This window comes from Cherax quadricarinatus, chromosome 76 (assembly GCF_038502225.1).
Source record: "Cherax quadricarinatus isolate ZL_2023a chromosome 76, ASM3850222v1, whole genome shotgun sequence".
In the NCBI taxonomy this organism is placed as follows: Eukaryota; Metazoa; Arthropoda; class Malacostraca; order Decapoda; family Parastacidae; genus Cherax; species Cherax quadricarinatus.
Genome location: NC_091367.1, coordinates 13,343,474 through 13,369,638, shown reverse-complemented (window position 1 = coordinate 13,369,638; position 26,165 = coordinate 13,343,474). Strand labels below are relative to the sequence as shown.

The following is a 26,165-nucleotide window of genomic DNA, read 5'->3' as shown; positions in this document are numbered from 1 at the left end:
ACATTAAATCGAGTGGCGCTGATTGGCTCTCGAGCAAGAGGTCTTTCCACATGTTGACAAGTTGCAACAAACTATTATTTTTCCCAGCCCCTCCCCCTCCCCTCCTAGTCAGCATCATCATGTTTACATTTACAGGCCTTTGGAATACAACTTATTAAAGTGGACTACCATTGAACAGCATAGAAGATTGTCATTTAACAGATTTATACAATATAAAACATATACAGTGTGTGTGTATATTATATATGTATGTATGTATGTGAGTGTGTGTGTGTGTATATATATATATATATATGTGTGTGTGTGTGTATATATATATACATGTATATGTGTGTGTGTGTGTGTCGTGCCGAATAGGCAGAACTTACGATCTTGGCTTAAATAGCAACGCTCATCTTGCCATATAGGACAAGTAAAAATTTGTGCATGCAATAATTTCGCCAAAATCATTCTGAACCTAACGAAAAAAATATATTTCACTGTGTTTGTTTAGTATTAAATTATTGTAAACAAATCTAAAATATATTTAGTTGGGTTAGGCTAAAATAAATTGCGCTCGCCATAATAAGGTTAGGTAAGTTTTCTAAGTTCCTTTTGGTGCAAAATTATAAATTTTTACATCAACATTAATGAAAAAAATATATTTAAACATATAAGAGAAAATTTTAGAAAGAACTTAATTTTAAATGAGTTCTTGCTAATTGACCAGGTTTACATATTCGGCATGACGTATATATATATATACACCTACCATCCGACTTACGACCTGCTCGACTTACGACCACTCGACTTACGACCACTCAATTTACGACCGTGTTTTTTATGCCAAATTTCTGGGAAATAAACAACTATTTGTGTTGTACACAGTGTTTATCCTAAACCTTACAGTATAAAATACAGTACTAACAGCATAAAAAGTAAAGTAAAACATGAAATACCAAAATAAAACAATAAAATAAAGTCATTACAAAAATGTGATGTTGATATTCAGTAGTAAAGTTCGACTTACGACCATTTCAACTTACGACCGATTTCTCGGAACCGAACTCGGTCGTAAGTCGGATGGTAGGTGTGTGTATATATATAATATATATATATATATATTATATATATATATTATATATATATATTATATATATATACACGTATATATATGTATATTGTACCCATGGAACGAGTGGTATTGATCAATAACAACACTGCACTTGCCAAGGAGTCAAACCCATGCTGTTTTGGCCTGCCTCATGGTGAGAGAAAACACAGGACACTTTAGACCACACAATCCTTAACAGTGGTGCATCCAGCCAAGCTAGATATTGTACCCACCATATAAATACGTATTTTTTTTTTTTCAACAAATCGGCTGTTTCCCACTGAGGCAGAGTGGCCCAATAAGAAAAACAAAAGTTTCTCTGTCTAAATTTAGTAACGTATACAGGAGAGGGGTTACGTATGTATGTATGTATGTATATATATATATATGTGTGTATATATATATATATATATATGTGTGTGTATATATATATATATGTGTGTATATATATATATATATATATATATATATATATATATATATATATATATATATATATATATATATATATATATATATATAGATATATATATTAAACATTAGGTAGTATATTGGTACTACCGTCCTGCCAAGTGAGTGTAAAACGAAAGCCTGTAATTGTTTTACATGATGGTAGGATTGCTGGTGTCCATTTTTCTGTCTCATAAACATGCAGGGTTTCAGGTACGTCTTGCTACTTCTACTTACACTTAGGTCACACTACACATACATGTACAAGCATATATATACATACCCCTCTGGGTTTTCTTCTATTTTCTTTTTAGTTCTTGTTCTTGTTTATTTCCTCTTATCTCCATGGGGATGTGGAACAGAATTCTTCCTCTGCAAGCCATGTGTGTCGTGAGAGGCGACTAAAATGCCGGGAGCAAGGGGCTAGTAACCCCTTCTCCCGTATAAATTACTAAATTTAAAAAGAGAAACTTTTGTTTTTCTTTTTGGGCCACCCTGCCTTGGTGGGATATGGCCGGTTTGTTAAAAAAAACAAAAATATTGAACATTAGGTAGTAGGTTGGCAGACAGCAGCCGCCCAGGGAGGTACTACTGTCCTGCCAGGTGAGTGTAAAACGAAAGCCTGTAATTGTTTTACATGATGGTAGGACTGCTGGTGTCCATTTTTCTGTCTCATAAACATGCAAGGTTCCAGGTACGTCTTGCTACTTCTATACTTACACTTAGGTCACATTGCACATACATGTACAAGTATATATATACACACCCCTCTTGGTTTTCTATTTTCTTACTAGTTCTTGTTCTTGTTTCTTTCCTCTTACCTCCATGGGGAAGTGGAACAGAATTCTTCCTCCTTAAGCTCTGCGTGTTTTAAGAGGCGACTAAAATGCCAGGAGCAAGGGGCTAGTAACCCCTTCTCCTGTATAAATTATTAAATTTATAAAGAGAAACTTTCGTTTTTCCTTTTGGGCCACCCTGCCTCGGTGGGATACGGCCGGTTTGTTGAAAGAAAAAAAAATATATATTAAACAATTTGGTTATTTCTCAACGTGAGAGAGAGAATTATTTTTCATTTGACAGTTACCTCGTTCTCACGCCAAGACCAAGACTCAAGAACTTGCAAGTTGCATGATGCAATGAAATGCAGTGTAGGCACTTATGTATGTTGCACAGAAATGCAAGGTAATACACACGTATGATCATCATATCTATGAAAAATATACAACAAAACTGTTTAAACGTGTCAGTATTTGATTAAACAGTGTATATAGGAGAAAGGAAGCCAGGGTGTGCAAGTTTGACACTTGCGAGCGCTTTTGAATGCAAATGTGTGATCAGTCGATTCATTTATATCTTTATACAATCAACATATACATCATGTACAATTGTACACCTATTGTACACTGTAACCATGGAGTAAAGATGTATACAGTATATGATGGGGCAAAAGAGGTTTACATATGAAGAAGCCAAAGTGGATAACACATGAAGAAGCCAAAGTGGATAACACACACACATGCACAAGCATGTACACGCATGCACACTCACACTTGAGTAACTGCTACATTTTTTAATGGAAGTCAGCCTTGATAACTTAAAAGAAATGGAAGTCTCTACCTCTTTATATTAAAGGGAGTAATGCAATGTGTGTGAGTGTTGTCCCAAAATATGCTGAGGAAAATTTTTATGGAAGATTCCCGGGGTAAGGGAACGTTATATGCATTGTAAAATAAATTATTGAAAAAGTTAGTAACCCTGTGTTGATGGCAGATGGCACTAGTTCAAAATAATAACAATGAGAAAAGTTAGTAACCCTGTGTTGATGGCAGATGGCACTAGGTCAAAATAATAGCTATGAGAAAAGTTAGTAACCCTGTGTTGATGGCAGATTGCACTAGGTCAAAATAATAGCTATGAGAAAAGTTAGTAACCCTGTGTTGATGGCAGATGGCACTAGGTCAGAACAATAGTTATGAGGAAAGAAAACTAGTAGATGGATGGACAGACTGAAAAAAAATGGAACAAATTCATGTATGGGAAGAAAGTTTTATAGATAAATTAAGTAGAAAAAATGTAAGATAGAATAACAGGTGGTAATGACTAAGAACAGGTGGTAATGACCAATATAGAACAACAGCTGGTAATGACTAAGAACAAGAGGTGGTAATGAGTAAGAATAACAGGTGGTAATGACTAAAAACAAAAGGTGGTAATGACAGAACAACAGGTGGCAATGAATAAGATAACAGGTGGTAATGGCTAAGACATGACAACAACAGGTGGTAATGACTTAAAACAGCAGGTATCTAGTAAAGATGTCCTAATTGTACTACGCACTTGTTTCCTTTCATGGGTTTGAAATTTGCCCAAGTCAAGGACAGACTATTTAGAATGTGAGGTGCATGGTTGAGTGAGGTAAGATCAGATTTGTTTGGATTTTTAACCTGGAGGGTTAGCCACCCATAATAACCCAAGAAAGTCAGCCCATCACTGAGAACTGTCTTATTGCCATTGGGGTCCTTCAGTCTTGACCCCCAGGATGAGACCTACACCAGTCGACTAACACTCAGGTATCTACTTACTGCTAGATGAACAGGGACAGAAAATGTAAGGAAACGTGCCCAGTGTTTCCACCCTGCCGGGTATTGAACCACAGACACTCAGTGTGTGAGGCAGGACTGTTGCCAACTAAGCCATGGGGCACTGACAAACTTCAGAGATGTTTGGAAATGTTTTCTCTGTTGCAGGGTGGTAAATAAGTAGAGTGAGCCAAGTGAGAAAGTGGTACAGGCAAACTAAATACTGCAGCTTCTAAAGTGGGTATGATAAAGCCCAAGATATCAGGAACCAATAATGCCAGTGAATATAGTTTAAGAGACGAGTCTCTTGACTTGTAATCACTAGAATGAAGGTTTCAGGTAATGTCATCTTTAGACAGCATGAGGGGATAAAACAACAACAGGAATTGCCACAATATACAAAATACTCAGAGAAAGGAATGAAGAGATGCCAAGAAGAAGTATGAAGTTGTTCTCAGATTGTAAACAGAGGAACTGCAGAGTTGCTCTTCACAGAGATTTTGAAAAAAAAAAAAATAATAGCAAACTTAAATTCTGAAGTTGGGACACTGTGACCATGGCTCTACTCCTGTAAGTATAAATAGGTAATATCTTCCTATGTGCATGACTGAATTCTCACTCTCTCTCACTCTCACTCACGCGAACACACTATCCCATACACCTCACACCCACTCGCATAACTCATTGCTTATAGCCTAATATAATGCCCCAGAAATCTATAATCTTTAGATATAATATTTAATTTAGAACTTTTTTAACATGTAATAGGTCTGCTTATCAACATTGATCTGTCATAGGAACATCAGTATTTCTAGTAAAGGGATTTACTCATCTCATTACTCTCAATAGATATAGTAATAATTAGGCCTGAAAAGTTAGCAATAATAATGATTTAATAAGAATATTAACAATATTAAAATGATAAATTCTTCTAAGTTTGAATCAAATATAATTGACTAATATATTTCCTGCATCCCAAATATTCTAGAAAGTCTTGCATACTGTATATATTTTAAGGTATGATTAACATATTTCTGCATACTTACATAGATTCATATGATCTACCATCTTCATGAAAAATGTTTTCATAGTCAACAAGTGAGTTTGCTAGGTTGAAGGCCTGTCCAGCGTTCACGGTTCATTAAGGCCGCAGTCACATAAACACTAATGTTAAAGGTTCTCTACTTTAATCCCTAATATAGGGATTACTGTAATATCTGTGTATATACAGTGTGGAGATACATAACCTTGACTATACAGTGTGGAGATACATAACCTTGACTATACAGTGTGGAGATACATAACCTTGACTATACAGTGTGGAGATACATAACCTTGACTATACAGTGCAGAGATACATAGCCTTGAATATACAGTGGAGATACATAACCTTGAATATACAGTGATACATAACCTTGAATATTAATACAGGTGCTCATCGCTTTACAATGGTTCAACTTGCAATTTTTCTACTTTACGATGGTGCGATAGTGATGCGCATTCTGTACTGTACAGCACTGTACATTTATTGATAGGATAAACTTGTATTCATTTATTCACTTTTCAATACAGGTATTTAGTTAATTATAGTAATTATTTGTTTATTTACTCATTCAACAACAGTAGTTATTTATCACATCGTATTCGACTTAGGACATTTTCAACTTACGATGAGTTCATCAGAACATAACCCCATTGCAAGTCAAGGAGCACCTATTGCAATTACTCTCACAGAACAGATGTTTTTGATTCTTTAAATAATCTTTATTTTACTTTTATTGTTGCAGTATTATAATTACTTCCAGTGTCATTTATATTATGGTTATTCTCTCCTCTTTTTTTCATAAATTATCTTACTTTGGCATCTTGTAATTATGAGACTGGGGGCCAAAAGAAACAGCAATAAGTATGACATTTCAGTTTTGCCAGCATTTACAAATGTCAATGAGTAAGACATGTGCAACAGTTGGGTATCTTTGTTGTAATGTACTGTGGAAGAACACTTGCTGCCTCCAGTTTATTCCCCTCTGTATTTGACTGAAGAAGTCTACCATGTAGGTGAAATGTTTCAACAATAAAGATACCCATTTTTTTGCACATGTCTTACTCATTGACTTGTCAATATTGTATACCATTTTCAGCATACAATTGTCGCGTTAACATTGGTTTGGTGAACATTATTCACTATTGCATACAGAACTGCCATGGTCTCTGTGCAAAGTTGCTACTGACTGTATATTTTGGGCCTGAAAGGCTTTTAGTGAAGTGTCTATCCCCAAGAGCTCTAGGTGACACATTGTGCACAAGGGCTCAAGGTGAGACTGGGCCATATGGAAAGTAATCCCCAGAACCAATAACAGATCAGGTAAGGCGAGGTATCAGGGCCCGTAAGAGCTCAAGACGAGGCATGCACTGCATCCTGTGTGGTAACAGTGAAGAGCTTAATGTCCAAACAAGCAAGTGAAAACCAGCAAACATTCTGATAAACATAACACACGAATGAGTGAGATGCAGACGTGACAGCTAATGTTCCTAGTAATCTGTCGTCAGTATGAAAGACGTTGCAAAGCCACATAATCTGCCAGATCAGTCTCTTATAGCTGATCACTGAAAGTGTTTTTTCAATCAGTTCTTTACAGTGGAACATTCCCACAATTTTCAGCATACGATGACCAGGGCAAGTGTACTCCACATGTGGTTAATGTTACCAGAAGTATCCTTAAAACTTCTTGACATCTCTCAATAGCACACAGGTCACACATCACCAAGTATAGTACTCTCACATGGCTATTCTCCAGTAACAAGTAAAACATGGAATTTGTAATACTAACAAGTGTAAATAGTGTACTTAAATCAGAATATGTCTATCATCAGTAACAAAACATATTTACATTTGCCTAAACATCCTATAAACTGAGAATGAATACATAAATGATTGATTAACTGGCACCCATCTGGATTGTGAAGTAAATAAACCCTAGGAAGGAGGGGGAGCAACGCCAGACTTGTAATGTCACGCTTGTCTCCACACATTACCTGACTGCATTACAAAAACAAGAGACATATTGCACAAAATAAGTCTGGCGTTCATGTACAAAAGCTGGGTGACTGCTGAAGCTAAGGCCAGTGAGCATCACAACCACTAACACCGAGATATCACAAGTCCTGGGGAGAGGACTGACACTCCCCACACAGGGAGTTGAGGAAACACACAGGAAGGGGGGGGAGTCAGTCTGCTGAGAAATGAGAGATGGAGACAGGCAGAGGTCTCTATGGAGTGGTGAAGATAATCATCTTGTTTCATGATGTATTCGCTGGACCGGGATGAGTTTTGGTTGAGCGGGAAAACCAGCTAATTATGATGATCATTTATGAAGGCAAGGAATGAATGAATGAATGGTAACCTGAAGACCCCTTTTTATGGGGGTGGCGGTAGTGGCACTGGTGATATGGGAGGTGATGCAATGAGGAATTAGGCTACAATATGCTGGGTGAGATTGCAAGAGAGGGAGGGGTGAAAAACATCCTCAAGCAGGTGGGTGCGGGCGAGAGATGTCGATGGTGCGGACCTTGGAGGCATCGTTGCTGAGGAGCTGGAGCTTGGCATGGTCCGTTTCGGGCATGATGATGCACATGAAGGTGGAACCCGTATTGGGGTCCCGAGGGTAGATGGTCAGTGGGGGAAAGACCTCGCCAGCTTCCACATACGCTGTCAACTTCCTGTGAACATCTGGGTACTGGTGTCGCATGCTGATGCCTCTCTCCCGCAAGTGCCGCACAATGTTGTTAAAGGCGATGTGTCTAGCAGCCTGTGGAGATGTGTTTGAGTTGGGGATGGGGGCCGATGTTAGGATGAGAGTTTCGGGCTCATCCATGTCCCGAGTGATGACATGTCGCTCAGGACGTGGGCTCCACGAGTCTGACCCCCGAGCACCTGTCGTCAGTCTTAACTTAGCACACTGCGACACCACTTCACGCTCCCACTTGGGTGACGAGCCTGTGGGGATCTCGTTCATGATACATATGCTAACATAAAGCACAAATTTATATTCTGGGTTATAATGTTTACAGAGGTCAGTGATTTGTTTGTAGACCTCTGGACCTGTCTCCTGGGGTAGCAAGTTTGGTATGGTAAGGTAGTGGGCCTCAGGCACCTCACCACCCCCCACAAATGTTTCTGCAGCTTTGATGTCATGGAAGTATACTTTAACTGCCCCACGGCCGAGGGCACGGGCCCCCCGGCGCGCCACTGCACTGATGCGCTCTAACACAGTATCGTCCTCCCTCACCCTTGCAGTTACCTGCTTGGCAACAGCCAGGGCCCGAATTTTTTTGCACTGACGTTTGTGCCGCTCCCAGTGTTGGCGGCGACATGGTCTTGAACAATAGAAGGTGCAGCAATTGTGGCACACCTTGTAGCTTCGGCGAGCTTCCTCTGTATCTGCCATTTGTCCGCATGCTGGATTGCGACATCGCACACCTAGTGGTGAGACTCCAGACTCCTCATCTGCATCAACTCGAACATTCTCATTGCCGTTGCCATTCTCAGAGGAGGAATCTGGCGGAATGTTCATATGTCGGGGAGGGAGATGGAAGGTGACGCGAGGGCCTGGGGGCGGCCGAGATTCAATGATGGAGGGAGCAACTGCTATCACACTACTGAAGAGTAGAGCGCCAGTCAGGGGATCAGGTGGGCACACTGGGGCAGCCTCTGCCGAGGCTCGGCGGGGAGGTGAGGTGCCCAGCTGATTGACTTGCCCGGAACTCTGGCTGTTGGGAACAAAATGACTAGGAACATTGCTCTGTTGTGATTGGGTGTGGCTGCTGAGGACACGGGTGCTAGAGGTGTGAACTGGGACACGTGTGGCAGCTGTGTGAGCTGGGACACGGGTGGTGGTAGTGTGTACTGGGACAAGGATACCAGAGGGATGACCTTGGGCACGGGAGCTAGTTGTGTGACCTGGGACACGTGTGCCAGCAGTGTGAACTGGAACACACTCGGACACACTCGGTCTGGACACATAAGTGTTGGACACAGCACTACTGCTGCTGCTGCTGCTAGACACTTGAACATCATGGCAACAAGAGGGGGACACTTGAGTGTTATGAGAGTTAACTACAGTGGTGGTCGTGGCCTGGGTGTGAGTGCTGTTAGTGAAAGTGGAGGAGAGTGGGTGGTGGGCGAGAGCAGCAGTGGGTGTTGGGTGAGAGGCTTGCGAGAGAGGGGAAGGAGGGTGGATGTTGTGAGGGAGGTTTGACTGTGCAAAAGTCTTGAGGGGGTGGGCAGGAGACCCATGAGGACTGTTAGCTAATGAGGTGTGGGCATTCTGTAAAGGAGCAGAGTGGGTGGTATAAGCAGCGTGGGTGTGATGTGTAAGAGCAGGGGAGTGGGTGTACTGGAGCCTGTGAGTGACTAAGGCAGCAGACTGGTGGAGCAGGACACCTGTGGCTTGGTTGGCCTCTGTCAGGTGGTGTGCAGTAATGGTGCCGTCTGGTCCCGACACCTCCACCATCTCCACTCGACGTGCTGTGGCTGCTCTGCCACTCAGGTCCAGGTGCACATGCGTGTGCGCGTGCGTGGTGCGGGCGCGTGCGAGGGTGTGCGAAGCGGTGATAGGCAGCTCGCTGAGAATATCACCTGTAATAGGGGAATGCATCAGGCAGAATGGCAAGAGAGAAGAGAAGAGAGAGAGAGGCACTAACTGTGTGTTAAACAAGCAGTGGAGCAAACAGGAAAAAGTTATGTATATTTTGACCTACATTTGAGGGCTTCTACAGCATGCCTATTTCTCATTCTGTTTTTTATTGGGTTTATTAACAGGTAGTACTAACATGTCTATATGTAAACATCTTGGACTGGATATTTCATGTATGTCAGTAAAACTTATCAGCCCTGGAAAATATAACAGCAACATCATCTATATATTTTCTAAAGCTATCAACAAATCATTTAATGGTAATGATGTGAATAAGTCAAGTTACACAAAGATGTGATCATTATGGTGTTCACCTGAGCACAACTAGGAAGAACAGGAGCTTGGAAAAAGTAATAATGTGAAAGACTGAGGAAAATGGAGAAGTGAGCAGAAGAGCCAGAAAGGAATGTGTAAGGGTGAGAGGAGAAGCTGAGCAACAATTTGAGAATGACAAAGAATCAAAAGTCAAGTTCTAACCAGAGCTGCATCACACTCACATGAGTAAAATGACAAGACCAAAGAGTCAAAGATGAAAGGTGCACCAGTGCATACTGGACACCATACACACAACAGGGAATGAGATGATAAAATATTTGAACATGATACATCAAAGGTAATGAAACCCAATAAATTATCACCATAAATTTTGTGAGAGGGAACTAAATGCCATTTGAACCACTACCTAAACTCTGCAAGTCAGTTGATACAGGATAATTGCCAAGATGTGGAACACAATAAATGAAGTTCCAGTACAGTATTTAAAAAAAAAATGAAAATTATTGGAAAGTGTAAAAAATTATTAAACCCCAGAAAAAAAAAAATAAAAAATATTAAAAAAATATGAGCATGCTGCAGTCTCCAATGTTGCTGTCATTGACCTTCAACTTCACACTTTCACATCTCGCTAATTTCTAAAAAGAAATTTGTTTTTCATTACCACCAGGAAAATACACACTTTTAATCTACAAGGAAAAAAAATTTGAAAATTTTTGGATGTTGAGAGCAATTTTCATTTCAGGGATCTGCATAGTGAAAGGGTTAATGCTGGTTAGACGAGTCTTTCTTGGAAGATGCCACCATTGAGAACTAGCATCAGTGAGTGAGAGGAAAATACTCTGGGATTCAAGGCAGAAAAGGTTCGCATCAGCTTGCTACTGTGTGATAATGCATCAGGCAATTTTAAATAGCCCGTGCTTGTTTACTGCTCCAGGAATCTGTTGTGCTTTAAAAAGTACACACAATTTGGCAGTTATTTGGAGGTCAAACCACTCGGCATAAATGAGAGGTTTCAGCATCATTTTATTCAAGAAGTCATGTTTTAGTCATGTTTTACCTGCACAGCAAGAACCTTGTATCCAACATTCTCTTGACTTGATAATTCCTGCACTCGTTCGAAAATTCCTGAAGGATGTACACCCACATGTAAAAGTTGTCTTTTACTACTAAATACAACATCTTTAACACAAGCACTGGATTATGGAATTATTCTTTCAACAAGCCAGCTGTATCCCACTGAAGCAGATTGTAGAATTGAGATATTTAATTGCAGCTACACTTGAAAAGCGGTGCAGAAACTTGTCACATCAGTGGAAGCCAACTCAGAGTTTGGAGTGCCAAATTTCTGGCATACATTTAATTTGCAGATGCCATTAACTACATACTTCGAAAGTGCATGGAATAAAGTGCTCCAATCAGCATTAAATGCAGCCTGTGGAAAAGTATAACCTAGTGTGATGAATAATCTCAGAAGTCTTCCCTCAGTTGAGACCCAGGCCCAGTAAACTGATTACCAGGTGAGGGCTTCAAAGATACGGAACCAGAAGATGTGAATGAACATTTAGAAGATTAAGAAGGTAGTCCAGAGGAAATGTTGGTGGAGCTTCATGCTCGGACACTAGGGAGGCAGATAAATGAAGATGAGAAAAAAGAACCTGCAGAAAAATGGTTAACATTGTAACAGTCACAGTCACATAAGCAATTCCACTCTCCTGCTAATATTGCAGACAATATTCACTGAAGAGGACCCTGACACATGTAGAAGCAGTACTATGAAGGGAGCACTGGAGCAGCTGATGATGCCTTACTGTCACCTGTATAAATGTTGCAGGGTAAAACAAATCAGAGATGCATTACAGAATACCTAAGCACTCCAGTATAACCATCATCTAATGACAATTATGTATCAACATTGGTGCAAAAACCTCAGCCATTCACCTCGACTGATAATCCACACCCTTCCATCTCAGCCCAGTAGGGCTTCACCATCCCTCTCAAGTCTTCAAAATCGACATACATCAGCAACCCATGACTCAGCCAGTAGTGCATTCATCTCACATGCTGAGGGTCATTGGTTCGATCCCCAGCACTGGTGGAAACATTGAGCATGTTTTCTTACACCTGTTACCCCTATTCGGTTAGCAGTAGGTAGGTACCCAAGTTTACCTTAATTAGGGTTTGGCTTTGAAATGAGCTGAGGCAGGACATCTCTTAGCCTGTATATTCACGTGTATAAAAAAAAAAAAATTATTCATTCTTTGTAACTATAAGTATTGTATTAAGTATAACACATTACATCCAACTACAGTTATACTATTAGAATTTTTTTTTTTTTTTTTACAATTGTGAGGCCTAAAAAAATTGTTTTGCATTTTTGTGGGGAATAAGGAACATAACCCTGTATTTTCACCATGTTCTTCTGTTTGTTTTACACAATTTTTTAATTAGGCACTGTTTTCCGAAACTTAATTGATGGGCTACTGTACATTTAATGAAGAAGAGAATAATCAGTGAGGAAAATGAATGGCTACAAATAGATTTGGAAAAACTGCAGAATTAGTCAGGCAAGTGGTGAACGGAATTCAACCCCAACAAAAGCAAGGGGCAAAAAGACCAGAAACTAAGTATGCTCAGGGACAAAGGCTGCAAACCTCATTCAAGATGAAGATCTAGGGTCCTGGGGGGTGAGAATTGTGCAGTGCACATAGCCAGAGGCACTTATCAACCAGGTAACCTCCTGCAATGAATGCTCACTTAATTAATATTAATATCTTTATTTCTACAAGTACATGTACAAGGTATACAGGCCTAGCTGACATCAATGACATGCTACTATATAGAAAGATACTTGTTATGCAGAGCATTTAGGGTAAATTAGGTCAGTTTTATTCCAGGATGCAACCCACACCAGTTGACTAACACCCAGGTACCCATTTTATACTGTTGGGTGAACATAGACAACCAGTGTAAGGAAACATGCTAAATGTTTCTACCCTTGCCGGGAATCAAACCCAGACCTCGCCATGTGAAGCGAGAGCTTTAGCCACCAAACCAGCTGGAAGCTGAAACCAGCTTTCAGAAATCTCATCAAATTAGTCATTTACAGCCCAATATATAACTTGTCAGACCCATCTTGGAGTATGCAGCACCACAGTGGGACCCACATCTGATAAAGCTTGTCAAGAAACTGGAGATAGTGCAGAGGTATACAGTAAGACTAGCCCCAGAACTATGGACAATGAACTGTAAGGAAAAATTGAAGTAATTGAATCTGATGACAGAGGATAGAAGAACCAGGGGAGACATGATAATGATACTGAAAATACTCAGAGGCTTTGATAAAGTGGACAGGGATAGACTGAGAAACAAGGAAAAGGTACACAAGGGCATTGTTGAAAGTTAGTCAGAGATGAGTCACAGGAATGTCAGGAAGTATTTCTTCAGCCTGAAGGTGAGTGCATGTGTGTGCACGCATGCAACACTTGCACTCACGTGAATACACGCACGTGGGCACACGCGTGCATGCATGCACAAACGTGCGCATGTACACACATGCGCACGCACACGCATGTGCACGCACACGCATGTGCACACACACACACACACACACACACACACACCAAAAGAGGCAGGGCCACAAATAGATGAGTACACACACAATGCGCACTCATACAAATATACATACGTACATGCATACATATACTCACAGTTAATGTATATAACTATATACAGTGAGGCTTCCACATTTGCTAGGATTACATTCTTAGAAATCACACAGTTAGTGCAAAAATCCACAAAAGTGTGTGGTGGAGTATTATAGGATGACAGTGTGTATGGACATCAGTAATACAATGCTGTTTCTCATGGATGGGTAGACGTCATTAAACAGCTGTGTGGAGTAAGACATGTATGGTATCTGTATTTGTGTTGATGGGGTAGGGGGAGGGAGGGCTGACAGATGTCTGGGTATGGTGAGGAAGGTGGAGCTGATAGATGTCTGGGCATGGTGATGGAGGCAGGGCTGACAGATATCTGGGTATGAAGTGAAGGAAGAGAGAAAGACAGGCAGAGGAGGAGGCAGGTAGATATATCCCTTCTCTCCTCTATCTTCCCTAATTCATCTTTCCCACTCATCCTCCCTCCCTCACTCATTCCCTGTCCCCAGTTCTAATTACATTCTCAGAATATTAAGTATATAATTCTCTTTCATATTTAACTGTATTATATTTGACAGTTTTTACTAGACACAGACCGACCATACATGTATAAAACCTCTTGAATAATAAAAACACATTTGATGAAAAGATGACAGGAAAAGTGCCAAGTTTGTTGATAAATTATGGGAGGTAAGATGGCGTGAGAGGGTGTGTCTGGCACGCTGTAAGCCATCTCTTCTTTGGGTGACCAATCCTGCGAAAGATCAACATTAGTGAATAAGTACGTGGCAACTGCAGATGCTTCACTGTGTGTATGTGTGTGTGCATGGGTGTAATATATTATACCCGTTTTCAAGTCCTCGTACTCCTTCGTGTAAAAAGTTATGAATGTTCATTACATCTTTTCCGAGACAGACACAGACACGCATGTACGCACGTGTTCACAAAAAATATACCATTTATATCCAAGTATTGGTCTGACTTTTGTATAAATCAACCCATGATTTTTTCCCTCCCAAAAAATCAGTATTTTTTTTTTTCATATCTCTTGCATAAGTCTGTCTTAGCTTTTAGGAACAGAAAAATGTTAGAAAATTTGAGGTGTACGGGTTGTTAGTACAGTGGACCCCCGCATAACGATCACCTCCGAATGCGACCAATTATGTAAGTGTATTTATGTAAGTGCGTTTGTACGTGTATGTTTGGGGGTCTGAAATAGACTAATCTACTTCACAATATTCCTTATGGGAACAAATTCGGTCAGTACTGGCACCTGAACATACTTCTGGAGTGAAAAAATATCGTTAACCGGGGGTCCACTGTATTGTGCTGGAATCACTTTATTTAGGTCAGATGTGCAGCATCAATTGCTTTGTATACATAGTTTGTTTTGTATGGTTTGCTTTGTATAGTTTTTATATGCCTTGCTCTGTATAGCTTGTTTTGTATAACTTACTTTGTTGTATAGCTTTCTTTGTATGACTTGCTTTGGTAACTTGTCTGTCTTGTGCTTGGTGGCTGTCATGCGCTATTGGTTTAGGTTATGGTTGTAGGGGCTGGAGGCAGTGGTTGTGATTGTAGGGGCTGGAGGCAGTGGTTGTAGGAGATAGAGGCAGTGGTTGTAGGAGATGAAGGCAGTGGTTGTGGTTATAGGGGATGGAGACAGTGGTTGCTGTTGTAGTTGATAGAGGAGCGAGCCTCTGCAACAACTCTTTACACTGAACTACCCCTGTGGGATTAGCACTTTATATAACTACACAAAACATCTTATTCCATTATTTCTTCAACTCTGGTACCCAGCCTCATCCTTTAATGTATCACTAAGTAGAATCTTTTATTTAATTATTTACTGAATACTTCCAATATAATATAAACTAAGTATTGTTATTCTCATGTATTAGTAATTATAATTTAGCTGTAAGGCTGCCTGAAATGCCTTACATAATAAGGAGAATGAAACTTATGAGGATGTTTTGGTCCAAGTCGGACTGAAACATCATGGGCTTCATTCTGTGTGTGAGTTATTCGTGTATTTTTCCGGGAACGACATTGTGCCTTTTTATTCTTCATAATAAGGGCATTTTTATGAAGTTTATATACGTTAGTTGCCATAATTGTATAATATTCAGGTGGCCCATGCTTTATGGCATTTTGCTAATGCAGTGGTTTTTCAGTTATACCCATTCTTCATTTATTCAGACTTTCTACAATAATTATATTCACCACTCACTATCAGTTAAAGATGAAAATATTTTAAAGTAAGTAATGTGTGTGCTGTATACATTTTTTAGGCCTAGCTCTGTTGTTCACTTAATATGTGATTGTGTAAGCATGTTATCAGGCTTTTATATGCATTTTACAGCGATTTTTGCTCTATATCAGTTGCCCTGAACCTAACTTGCTAGGCCCTCCTGTACTGTACTCCACTTTATGGAAATTAGTTCATTTGTTTAACATGGAGTGCCACAATAAGCCTTGAAGCTCAGGCTTAACCACTCATGGATGTGTCTTGCCTATTTTTAGAGTTATATGAGAAGAAGTATTAAATTCTGTCTAGAAATGGAATAATCATATTACAAAGTTTTTTTTTTTTTTTTTTTTTTTCAACAAGTCGGCCGTCTCCCACCGAGGCAGGGTGACCCAAAAAAGAAAGAAAATCCCCAAAAAGAAAATACTTTCATCATCATTCAACACTTTCACCACACTCGCACATTATCACTGTTTTTGCAGAGGTGCTCAGAATACAACAGTCTAGAAGCATAAACATATAAAGATACACAACATATCCCTCCAAACTGCCAATATCCCAAACCCCTCCTTTAAAGTGCAGGCATTGTACTTCCCATTTCCAGGACTCAAGTCCGACTATATGAAAATAACCGGTTTCCCTGAATCCCTTCACTAAATATTACCCTGCTCACACTCCAACAGATCGTCAGGTCCCAAGTACCATTCGTCTCCATTCACTCCTATCTAACACGCTCACGCACGCTTGCTGGAAGTCCAAGCCCCTTACCCACAAAACCTCCTTTACCCCCTCTCTCCAACCCTTTCGAGGACGACCCCTACCCCGCCTGCCTTCCCCTATAGATTTATATGCTTTCCATGTCATTCTACTGTGATCCATTCTCTCTAAATGACCAAACCACCTCAACAACCCCTCTTCTGCCCTCTGACTAATACTTTTATTAACTCCACACCTTCTCCTAATTTCCACACTCCGAATTTTCTGCATAATATTTACACCACACATTGCCCTTAAACAGGACATCTCCGCTGCCTCCAACCGTCTCCTCGCTGCTGCATTTACCACCCAAGCTTCACACCCATATAAGAGTGTTGGTACTACTATACTTTCATACATTCCCTTCTTTGCCTCCATAGATAACGTTTTTTGACTCCACATATACCTCAACGCACCACTCACCTTTTTTCCCTCATCAATTCTATGATTAACCTCATCCTTCATAAATCCATCCGCCGACACGTCAACTCCCAAGTATCTGAAAACATTCACTTCTTCCATACTCCTCCTCCCCAATTTGATATCCAATTTTTCTTTATCTAAATCATTTGACACCCTCATCACCTTATTCTTTTCTATGTTCACTTTCAACTTTCTACCTTTACACACATTCCCAAACTCATCCACTAACCTTTGCAATTTTTCTTTAGAATCTCCCATAAGCACAGTATCATCAGCAAAAAGTAACTGTGTCAATTCCCATTTTGAATTTGATTCCCCATAATTTAATCCCACCCCTCTCCCAAACACCCTAGCATTTACTTCCTTTACAACCCCATCTATAAATATATTAAACAACCATGGTGACATTACACATCCCTGTCTAAGACCTACTTTTACCGGGAAGTAGTCTCCCTCTCTTCTACACACCCTAACCTGAGCCTCACTATCCTCATAAAAACTCTTTACAGCATTTAATAACTTACCACCTATTCCATATACTTGCAACATCTGCCACATTGCTCCTCTATCCACTCTATCATATGCCTTTTCTAAATCCATAAATGCAATAAAAACTTCCCTATCTTTATCTAAATACTGTTCACATATATGCTTCAATTACAAAGTTAGCCTCCTTTAATTCCACCCTCGCACGCGACTCTGGAACTGCTTTCACGTGTATGCCACAGTAATGTCTGGCCATCTAAACATTCAAGAATAATTATGTAATATACCTAATTTGCAAACTATGTACCATAATCTACCTACTTTACAGACTGTGTAATCTACCTGATGTACAAGCTGTTTATGTAATCTTCCTAATCTACAAACTAATCCATTTATTCTCCGAACTATTTATATAATTTTCCTAATCTGCAGGTTATTTAACCTACCAGTTCTGCAAACTATTTATGAAATTTTATACTCTACAAACTGTTACCTACCTATTTTACAAACTTTAAAGGTACCATATATTTAATCTTAAGTCTACTTTAAATCCATTACCTGACTATAGGTATTTCCATTATGATAAATCTGCATATAATATGTTACTATGTACCTTGGAAAATAAACTTTGCTTACCCTGTCCTCTTAACCTTACTTTAACCCTAGAGATAACCCTGTCCTCTTAACCTTACTTTAACCCTAGAGATAACCCTGTCCTCTTAACCTTACTTTAACCCTAGAGATAACCCTGTCCTCTTAACCTTACTTTAACCCTAGAGATAACCCTGTCCTCTTAACCTTACTTTAACCCTAGAGATAACCCTGTCCTCTTAACCTTACTTTAACCCTAGAGATAACCCTGTCCTCTTAACCTTACTTTAACCCTAGAGATAACCCTGTCCTCTTAACCTTACTTTAACCCTAGAGATAACCCTGTCCTCTTAACCTTACTTTAACCCTAGAGATAACCCTGTCCTCTTAACCTTACTTTAACCCTAGAGATAACCCTGTCCTCTTAACCTTACTTTAACCCTAGAGATAACCCATCCTCTTAACCACAGACATCATGTCATTGTTGTAAAAAACAGTCAGATGGGTTAGTGTTGAAGATACCTTGAAGAGTTGAATAATGATTGATTTGCAATGAGTGGTTATTTTCTGTTTACATTGCAAACTATTTTGTATTCATAGTTTTTCTGTTGTGGTATGTGTAATTTGTTACTTTTTGCAGAAAAAGGACAACCTAACCTAGAAATGTGCTGTACACCATATGTGAATAGTTTACTTAAATGTTCAGAAAACAGGTTGCTAGAGAGGTATACCTTTAGAAATAATTTTCATCAGTCATACCTGGGTATGCTATACCTGATGAAGACAGATATTTATCATTCTAATCATGATTTTTTGTTGATATTGAGGAATAAAGTAAGAGTTGTTGAAGTGAATGGAAGGCTTGTAACAGTTCTGTGTCACAATCCATGCACAGGAACACCTCACTAGAGTTAATTTTCTTTACTAGTATTGGAATTACAGTTCAAAGATTTTGATCTTTCAAAAGTATTACCCATAAGTAATACATGTATGTTATTAGGCCAGATTTGAGCCTTAAACTTTGACCAATTCTCTAGCATGTACAAAATGTATAAAATGTACACAGCATATACAGTGGTTTAGAGAGACACATGAGTAAACACTAGGACTGTTTTGGTCCTGGGACGGTCCTAGTGTTTGCTCATGCATCTTTCTAAACCAATTTTTTGGTACCTTATACGTACCAAGGTTTATATTACATATATGGTACATATATAAGTATATACACACACACACACACACACACACACACACACACACACACACACACACACACACACACACACACACACACACACGCACACACACGCACACACACGCACACTACTGTACATACAAATACACACATGCACGCAGCTACACGCACACAATCATATTACATAGAAAACATTGCTTGCGTGTATAACATTTTGTATTTTAACCACATATTCTAACACTTCAATTAGTTTTTTATGATTAAACTGACTCTTCTAACATCTACTATTGTGTACAGTTAACAGCTTTGGCCTATTACACGCATAGAACAAATGTCTTGGAAAAGAGTTTACCGTAGATACACAATACTGACCAAAATGCAAAATATAATTACACAAGTGAAGAGGTGGGCATTCCAACACAAGAAGTAACATTAGCAGTGCATGCTTTAGAGTGGCACATTCACCATTAACAAAATAAAACTAATGCTGACATTAAAAAAGGTTGTCGCTTTCTAACTCACCTTTTTTTTTTTTATCCCAAGAGGAAGGATATGGATATCTTAAAAGCCAGATTCCTGCACTACTAACTACTGCATTAAATTTCCATGTACTGCTTTAAAAATAGTGCACTTAACAGCTAATAATATAAAGAATATCCACTCCTCACTCTGAGGCATAACAGAGAATGAGAAACATACGTGGCGAGTTTATTCAAGTCCAATATGCAAGTAAATTAAATGGAGATTAAATTTAGCAGTTGCACTGTAAGTCAGCACATTCTTTAGTAAACTCAAGCTGTACTCTTAACAGCAAGTTTGAATTTTAAATGTTGGAAAATGTGTCAGATTTTATTGTCTTAGTTTAGCCAACAACCTTTTGATAGTGCGCTGGGCAGTTGGTCAACACACCTCCAGTGATCATCAACCACAGAAAATGGGGATCAAATTGATTGTTTGACAGCATACTTTATAAATTGTAATGGATGCATTTTAGGCACTGATTACGGTTTACAGTGGCATTATCAGTTTTTCCTCAAAAGTGCATTTTTAACCTGATTATATATTTTTTTTCAGGTAGAATGCCAGTGTAGTCTCCATGAACTAATTGTCAGAAACTAAACCATCGGTTGACCTGCACACTGGGTAATTTATTCCTGAATTACTTCTTGTCACTTGATATAGTTATCAAAATTTGCCAGTATGCTATGGCCCATATTCAGATGTGTAAGTCTCATCAGAGGCAGAGTTTTCCTGATGCCAGCCAATTAGAAGAAGACAAGAGTAATATCGTGTTGACCAAATTGGACAAGGAAAGGAGAATAGGATCACCAAGCAAATTGGGTGTCAGGAGTGTGGCTTTGAAAGCTTGACTTGTATGGTCCTTCGATCCTGAATTTCCTGCCTCAGCCAAGTCCTAATACTAAGCTAATGATCTCTAGCCTGCCATCTATTAAGTAACTGCCTCTGTTCAACTAATAATCTAATTATTTTCAATCACAGCCCCACCAATTTTGTGATTTGTTCGCATTTGTGTTATTAATATTTCATGAATCTGTCTCTTTTGTGTGTGTGCACGCGTGCACCAGTATTTTGGTTTGCAGCAATGCCAGAAAAGTTTTGTGTATGTATGTGCATGCATATGTCATGTCGAATAGGTAAAACTTGTGATTTTGGCTTAAATAGCAACACTTCTTGCTGAATAAGGCAAGCAAAAATTTGTGTATGCCATAATTTTGCAAAAATCATTCTGAACCTAACGAAAAAATATATTTCATTATGTTTGTTTATTATTGAATTGTTGTAAACTTTTTTTTTTTTTTTAATAAGTCGGCCGTCTCCCACCGAGGCAGGGTGACCCAGAAAGAAAGAAAATCCCCAAAAAGAAAATACTTTCATCATCATTCAACACTTTCACCTCACTCACACATAATCACTGTTTTTGCAGAGGTGCTCAGAATACAACAGTTGAGAAACACATGCATATGAAGGTACACAACATATCCCTCCAAACTACCAATATCCCAAACCCCTCCTTTAAAGTGCAGGCACTGTACTTCCCATTTCCAGGACTCAAGTCCAGCTATATAAAAATAACCGGTTTCCCTGAATCCCTTCACAAATATTACCTTGCTCACACTCCAACAGCTTGTCAGGTCCCAAATACTTATCTAAAATAGATTTAGTTCAATTAAGCTAAATTAAATTGCACTTATAATAGGTTAGGTAAGTTTTTTAAGGTTCTTTTGGTACGACTCAAGAAATCGTAATGACACGATTGCAAACAAACCATACCCCCGGCCGGAATTGAACCCGCGGTCATAGAGGACTTGAGCTAGAGTTCGTCACGGCCACGCTAGCTGGAGATTCGTCTGTAAAAACTTGCATTTGTGGTCACAGTGGTGCCTGTGCTAACCTTCCTATGGTGTAGAAATATACCTAGTTGGATGAATCTTATTGTGGTTAGCTGGTCTAGTGGCTAACGCGACGGGCTGGAGTTTTGAGACTCTATGACCGCGGGTTCAATCCCGGCCGGGGGTATGGTTTCTTTTGGTACAAAATTATTAATTTTTACATTAACGTACAGTGGACCCTCTAATTTCGTGAGGCTCTATTTTTGTGAATTTCAATTATCGGCAACTTTTTTCATGAAAATACAGTGGTACCTTGACTTACGAGTGCCCGAACTTACGAGTTTTCCGAGTTACGAGCCGTTACTCAGTCAATTTTTTCCTCTGTGTTGCGAGCCAGAATCCAAGTTACAAGTGAGCTTCAGATACATTGCCACTAGTTGATGGCATATCTGAAGTCAAATCCCACTCTATACCCAGAGGAATATCAGGTACTTCGTCCCATCCCACATGCTCTTCCAAGACATAACTGGAAGGATAATACAGTGGACCCTCGACCAACGATGGCATCGTCTAACGTTAATTCCAACTAGCGATACATTTTAACGCAAAAATTTTGCCTCGACTAGCACTAAAAAACTCGACCAACACGGTTCGTTCCGTTTGAGACACGTCCACTTGTGGCCAGTGTTTACAAGCCAGCCAGCCACCACGGTCCCATCCAAACATACAGTCGGAACATTTCATATTATCACAGTGTTTTTAGTGATTGCACCTGCAAAATAAGTCACCATGGGCCCCAAGAAAGTTTCTAGTGCCAACCCTACAGCAAATAGGGTGAGAATTACTATGGATATGAAGAAAGAGATCATTGTTAAGTATGAAAGTGGAGTGAGTGTCTCCGAGCTGGCCAGGTTGTACACAAAACCCTAATCAACCATCGCTACTATTGTGGCCAAGAAAACGGTAATCAAGGAAGCTGTTCTTGCCAAAGGTGCAACTATGTTTTCGAAACTGAGATCGCAAGTGATAGAAGATGTTGAGAGACTGTTATTGGTGTGGATAAATGAAAAACAGATAGCAGGAGATAGCATCTCTCAAGCGATCATATGTGAAAAGGCTAGGAAGTTGCATGACGATTTAATTAGAAAATGCCTAAGTGAAAGTTCAACTACATGAACCCACGTAGACCACAAAATGACCCAAGAATACTAAGAATGTAACCCAAATCTTGACAAAAATAGAAGATCTAAGGAAGACAGCCCTGCTAACCCAAACACTGCCTCCGCTGCCAGACAACCACTTAACCCAAGCTCCGAGAAAACAAGCCTTCTCCATTGCTACACAGTATCTACTTCAGTGATACTATGAAAGGATATCGCAGAAGAAACAACATCAGTAATAAAAGAATAACAGCAAGGACCCTAGAACTCAACTTGTCTACCCAGCAGGACGCCGGTGTATCATCAACCCCCCTCACCGCCGCCACCCAGGGAACAACAACAACAACAAACATGGCTGACTCCCCCTCCAACTCCACTCCCTTCAAAGGATTCACCCATGATTACTCAGGTATGATTATTCCTGACAATATCAAGGACTACATCGTTGCTCTAGAAAACAAAATCAAAGATATCAAAGCAACACTTGAGCGACGAGAATCCAAGATAACCAACCTCGAGAACAAGATCCAAAACCTTGAAGAGAAGATTACATCGGGAAGTGTTGACACAGGAAATACTCTGAAAGCAGCTATAGCCAGTCACACCGAACAAATAACTACAATAAATATGAAGGTTGAAGAAGCAATCAAGGACTGGAATCAGAACATGCACACTCGACTAAATGAATACCTTGATTTCCAAGACGACAAAACTGAACAAGATAAGTTGTCTGATGCAGTTATAATAAACAGTCCACACATTCCAAGTGACATAACACAAGCTCAGTGCAAAGAAACTGCTGTCAGGATAATACAGGACCACGTACAAGTCATCGTGCAAAACAATGAAATCAAAGAAACACGTTTGTTAGGAAAACCAGGAAGTAAACACAGTATAATGATCAGACTTCATTCATACGATAAAAGAAAGGACCTAATTAAATCAGCAATTACAATGAAAAATGGAGTGTACATAAATGAGTGTCTAACAAGAAAACGTCAAAACCTTCTGTTCAGGCTGAGAAAACTTAAACAGGAAAACAAAATACATCAGTGTTTCACACGAGATGGGAAAATACTAGTAAGGAAAACATCAACAGGACAACAATATACTATCTCAAACAAACACGATTTCTCTACCTTCCTTAGAAAAGCTGTCATTTCTGTAACAGATTAGATAAGTGCCCTTAATACATATATACGTGTGGTGCATATAGTGTACCTTACTATTATATTGTGCATTATTATTTTTATTATTTTTTTCATCACAAGCTAATGCTAACTACCTCCAATACTTTTTTACTTCTTTCTTACTGCTATTAATTGCTCATAATTTTATGTTACAAGTCAAATCTTACTCCAAATTAATATTATTCATTGTTCTTACCTGTCCATTTAATTTTGTTTACCACTACTTGTTTTTTTAGTCACTTTTTATTGTGTGTGCAATTAGTGTATATTCCAATTACTTTTTTGCAAGTACCAAAACTATCTTTTGCTAGCTAGTACCAACTACCTCATTTTTTTTTTACTTTTTATTGTGCAATAAACTGCTCAACTTATTTAATATTACAAATCAGATCTTACTCCTAAACCAATATTATTTCATAGTGACTATCTGTCCATTTAACTTGTTTACCATTACTTAATTGTAGTCCCTTATATATTTTTTTTTCTTTCCTTTATTTTAGCTTTATATAGCTACCTTAGCTCATATATTCACAATTGTTAAAATAATCAAGGTGCTATTCTCAGGTGCTAAAGTTAATAAGTTCACTATTTTGCCATTATACTCCAAAGCTCATTTATTTGATTACCACTTTATTGTTCACCACAACTTATATTAGTCCCTTTTATATTATAATTTTATATTATAATTCTAACTTTAAAGAATTACCTTTAAAGTACTACCTACTATCATATTCCCAAGCTCCATTATTTGATCATCACTTTATTTGTTCACCACAAATTATTTTAGTCCCTTTTATATTGTCTCCTTTATTTTAGCTTTAAAAAAACTACCCTAGCTCATTATTTTTACATTTGTTAAATAATTCAGGTGCTATTTTTTTTTTTTAGCTTTAGAATATTTACTTTATTTTTTACTTAATTCTAACTATAGATTCACTACAAATCTTATGATTACAAGCATTGATCCTGATACCAACCTCTTATTTAATGACTTAAATGATTCAAACAGTTACTGTAATTACTACACAGCAGAACAATCAAAGGCACTTCTCAGAGCCAACAACAACATAACTATCTTTAACTACAATATCAGATCTTTAAGCAAGCATTATGATGACCTCCTAGCATTACTAAATTCCTTGCATGCCAATATGTCCATCATTACACTAACTGAAACCTGGCTAAAGCCTGATACTACAGATGTCTATGCCATTCCTGGTTACACAGCCATACACAACTGTAGGCCAGACCAACAAGGGGGTGGCACTGCTATATACTACTCAGACCAACTAGAATGTATCACTAATACTTGCACAAGGGATGAACGTGGGGAATATATAATAGCTAAATTCAAATCCAAATACCTACAAAAACCTCTCACAGTGATAAACATCTACAGAGTTCCACAATCAAACATTAGCCAATTTAGTCAAAACCTAGGAAGTATGATAACTGATGCACGCATGAACAAAGATCACTTACTACTCTCAGGTGACTTCAATATAAATCTCCTGCAAGACCAGGACCCACACGTTACTGAATTCACAAACACAATGAGCAACTGCATGTTGCTACCAACAGTAACAAAACCTACAAGAGTTACAGAGACTAGTGTTTCCCTACTTGACCACATCTGGACCAACACCATATCCCCTTTAAAATCAGGCATAATTACAGATAATACCACAGACCACTACCCTACTTTCCTCATAACAACTCTTGGTAAAATACCCCAAGACACTACTAAAGTCACCTTCAGACTTCACAATGAGGCAGCCATTAATAACTTCACAACAGCAGTAACAAATATTGACTGGCACACTGAGCTAGAAATCTGTACAGATATTGACGAATGTTTTAATAATTTTCTAAAAAAGACCCAATACCTTTATAACAAGCACTGCCCTAAAAAACTAAACAGATGACAGCTAAGAGACTGAACAGTCCCTGGCTAACACCCAGCATTCTCAAATCTATAAATACAAAACACCGATATGAAAAACAGTACAGAATGG

The 26,165-nt window shown here is 39.0% G+C and overlaps 1 protein-coding gene and 1 long non-coding RNA gene across 8 annotated transcripts in view; one reads left to right on the top strand and one right to left on the bottom strand.

Moving 5' to 3' along the window:
* Positions 1-20,943, top strand: part of LOC138854972 (uncharacterized) — a 53,214-nt gene extending 32,271 nt beyond the window's left edge. The window contains exon 4 of the long non-coding RNA XR_011394145.1: positions 20,524-20,943. This is a non-coding gene — a long non-coding RNA (uncharacterized lncRNA). The remainder of the gene's footprint in view (positions 1-20,523) is intronic.
* Positions 2,666-26,165, bottom strand: part of LOC128703690 (serine-rich adhesin for platelets-like) — a 616,714-nt gene continuing 593,214 nt past the window's right edge. For 6 of the 7 annotated variants that reach the window (XM_070101310.1, XM_070101305.1, XM_070101303.1 and 3 more), the window contains one exon: positions 2,666-9,760. In XM_070101310.1, the coding sequence (XP_069957411.1) occupies positions 7,650-9,760 (2,111 nt within the window). In that variant the 3' untranslated portion in view covers positions 2,666-7,649. The remainder of the gene's footprint in view (positions 9,761-26,165) is intronic. The other variant, XM_070101309.1, reaches the window with a different exon arrangement.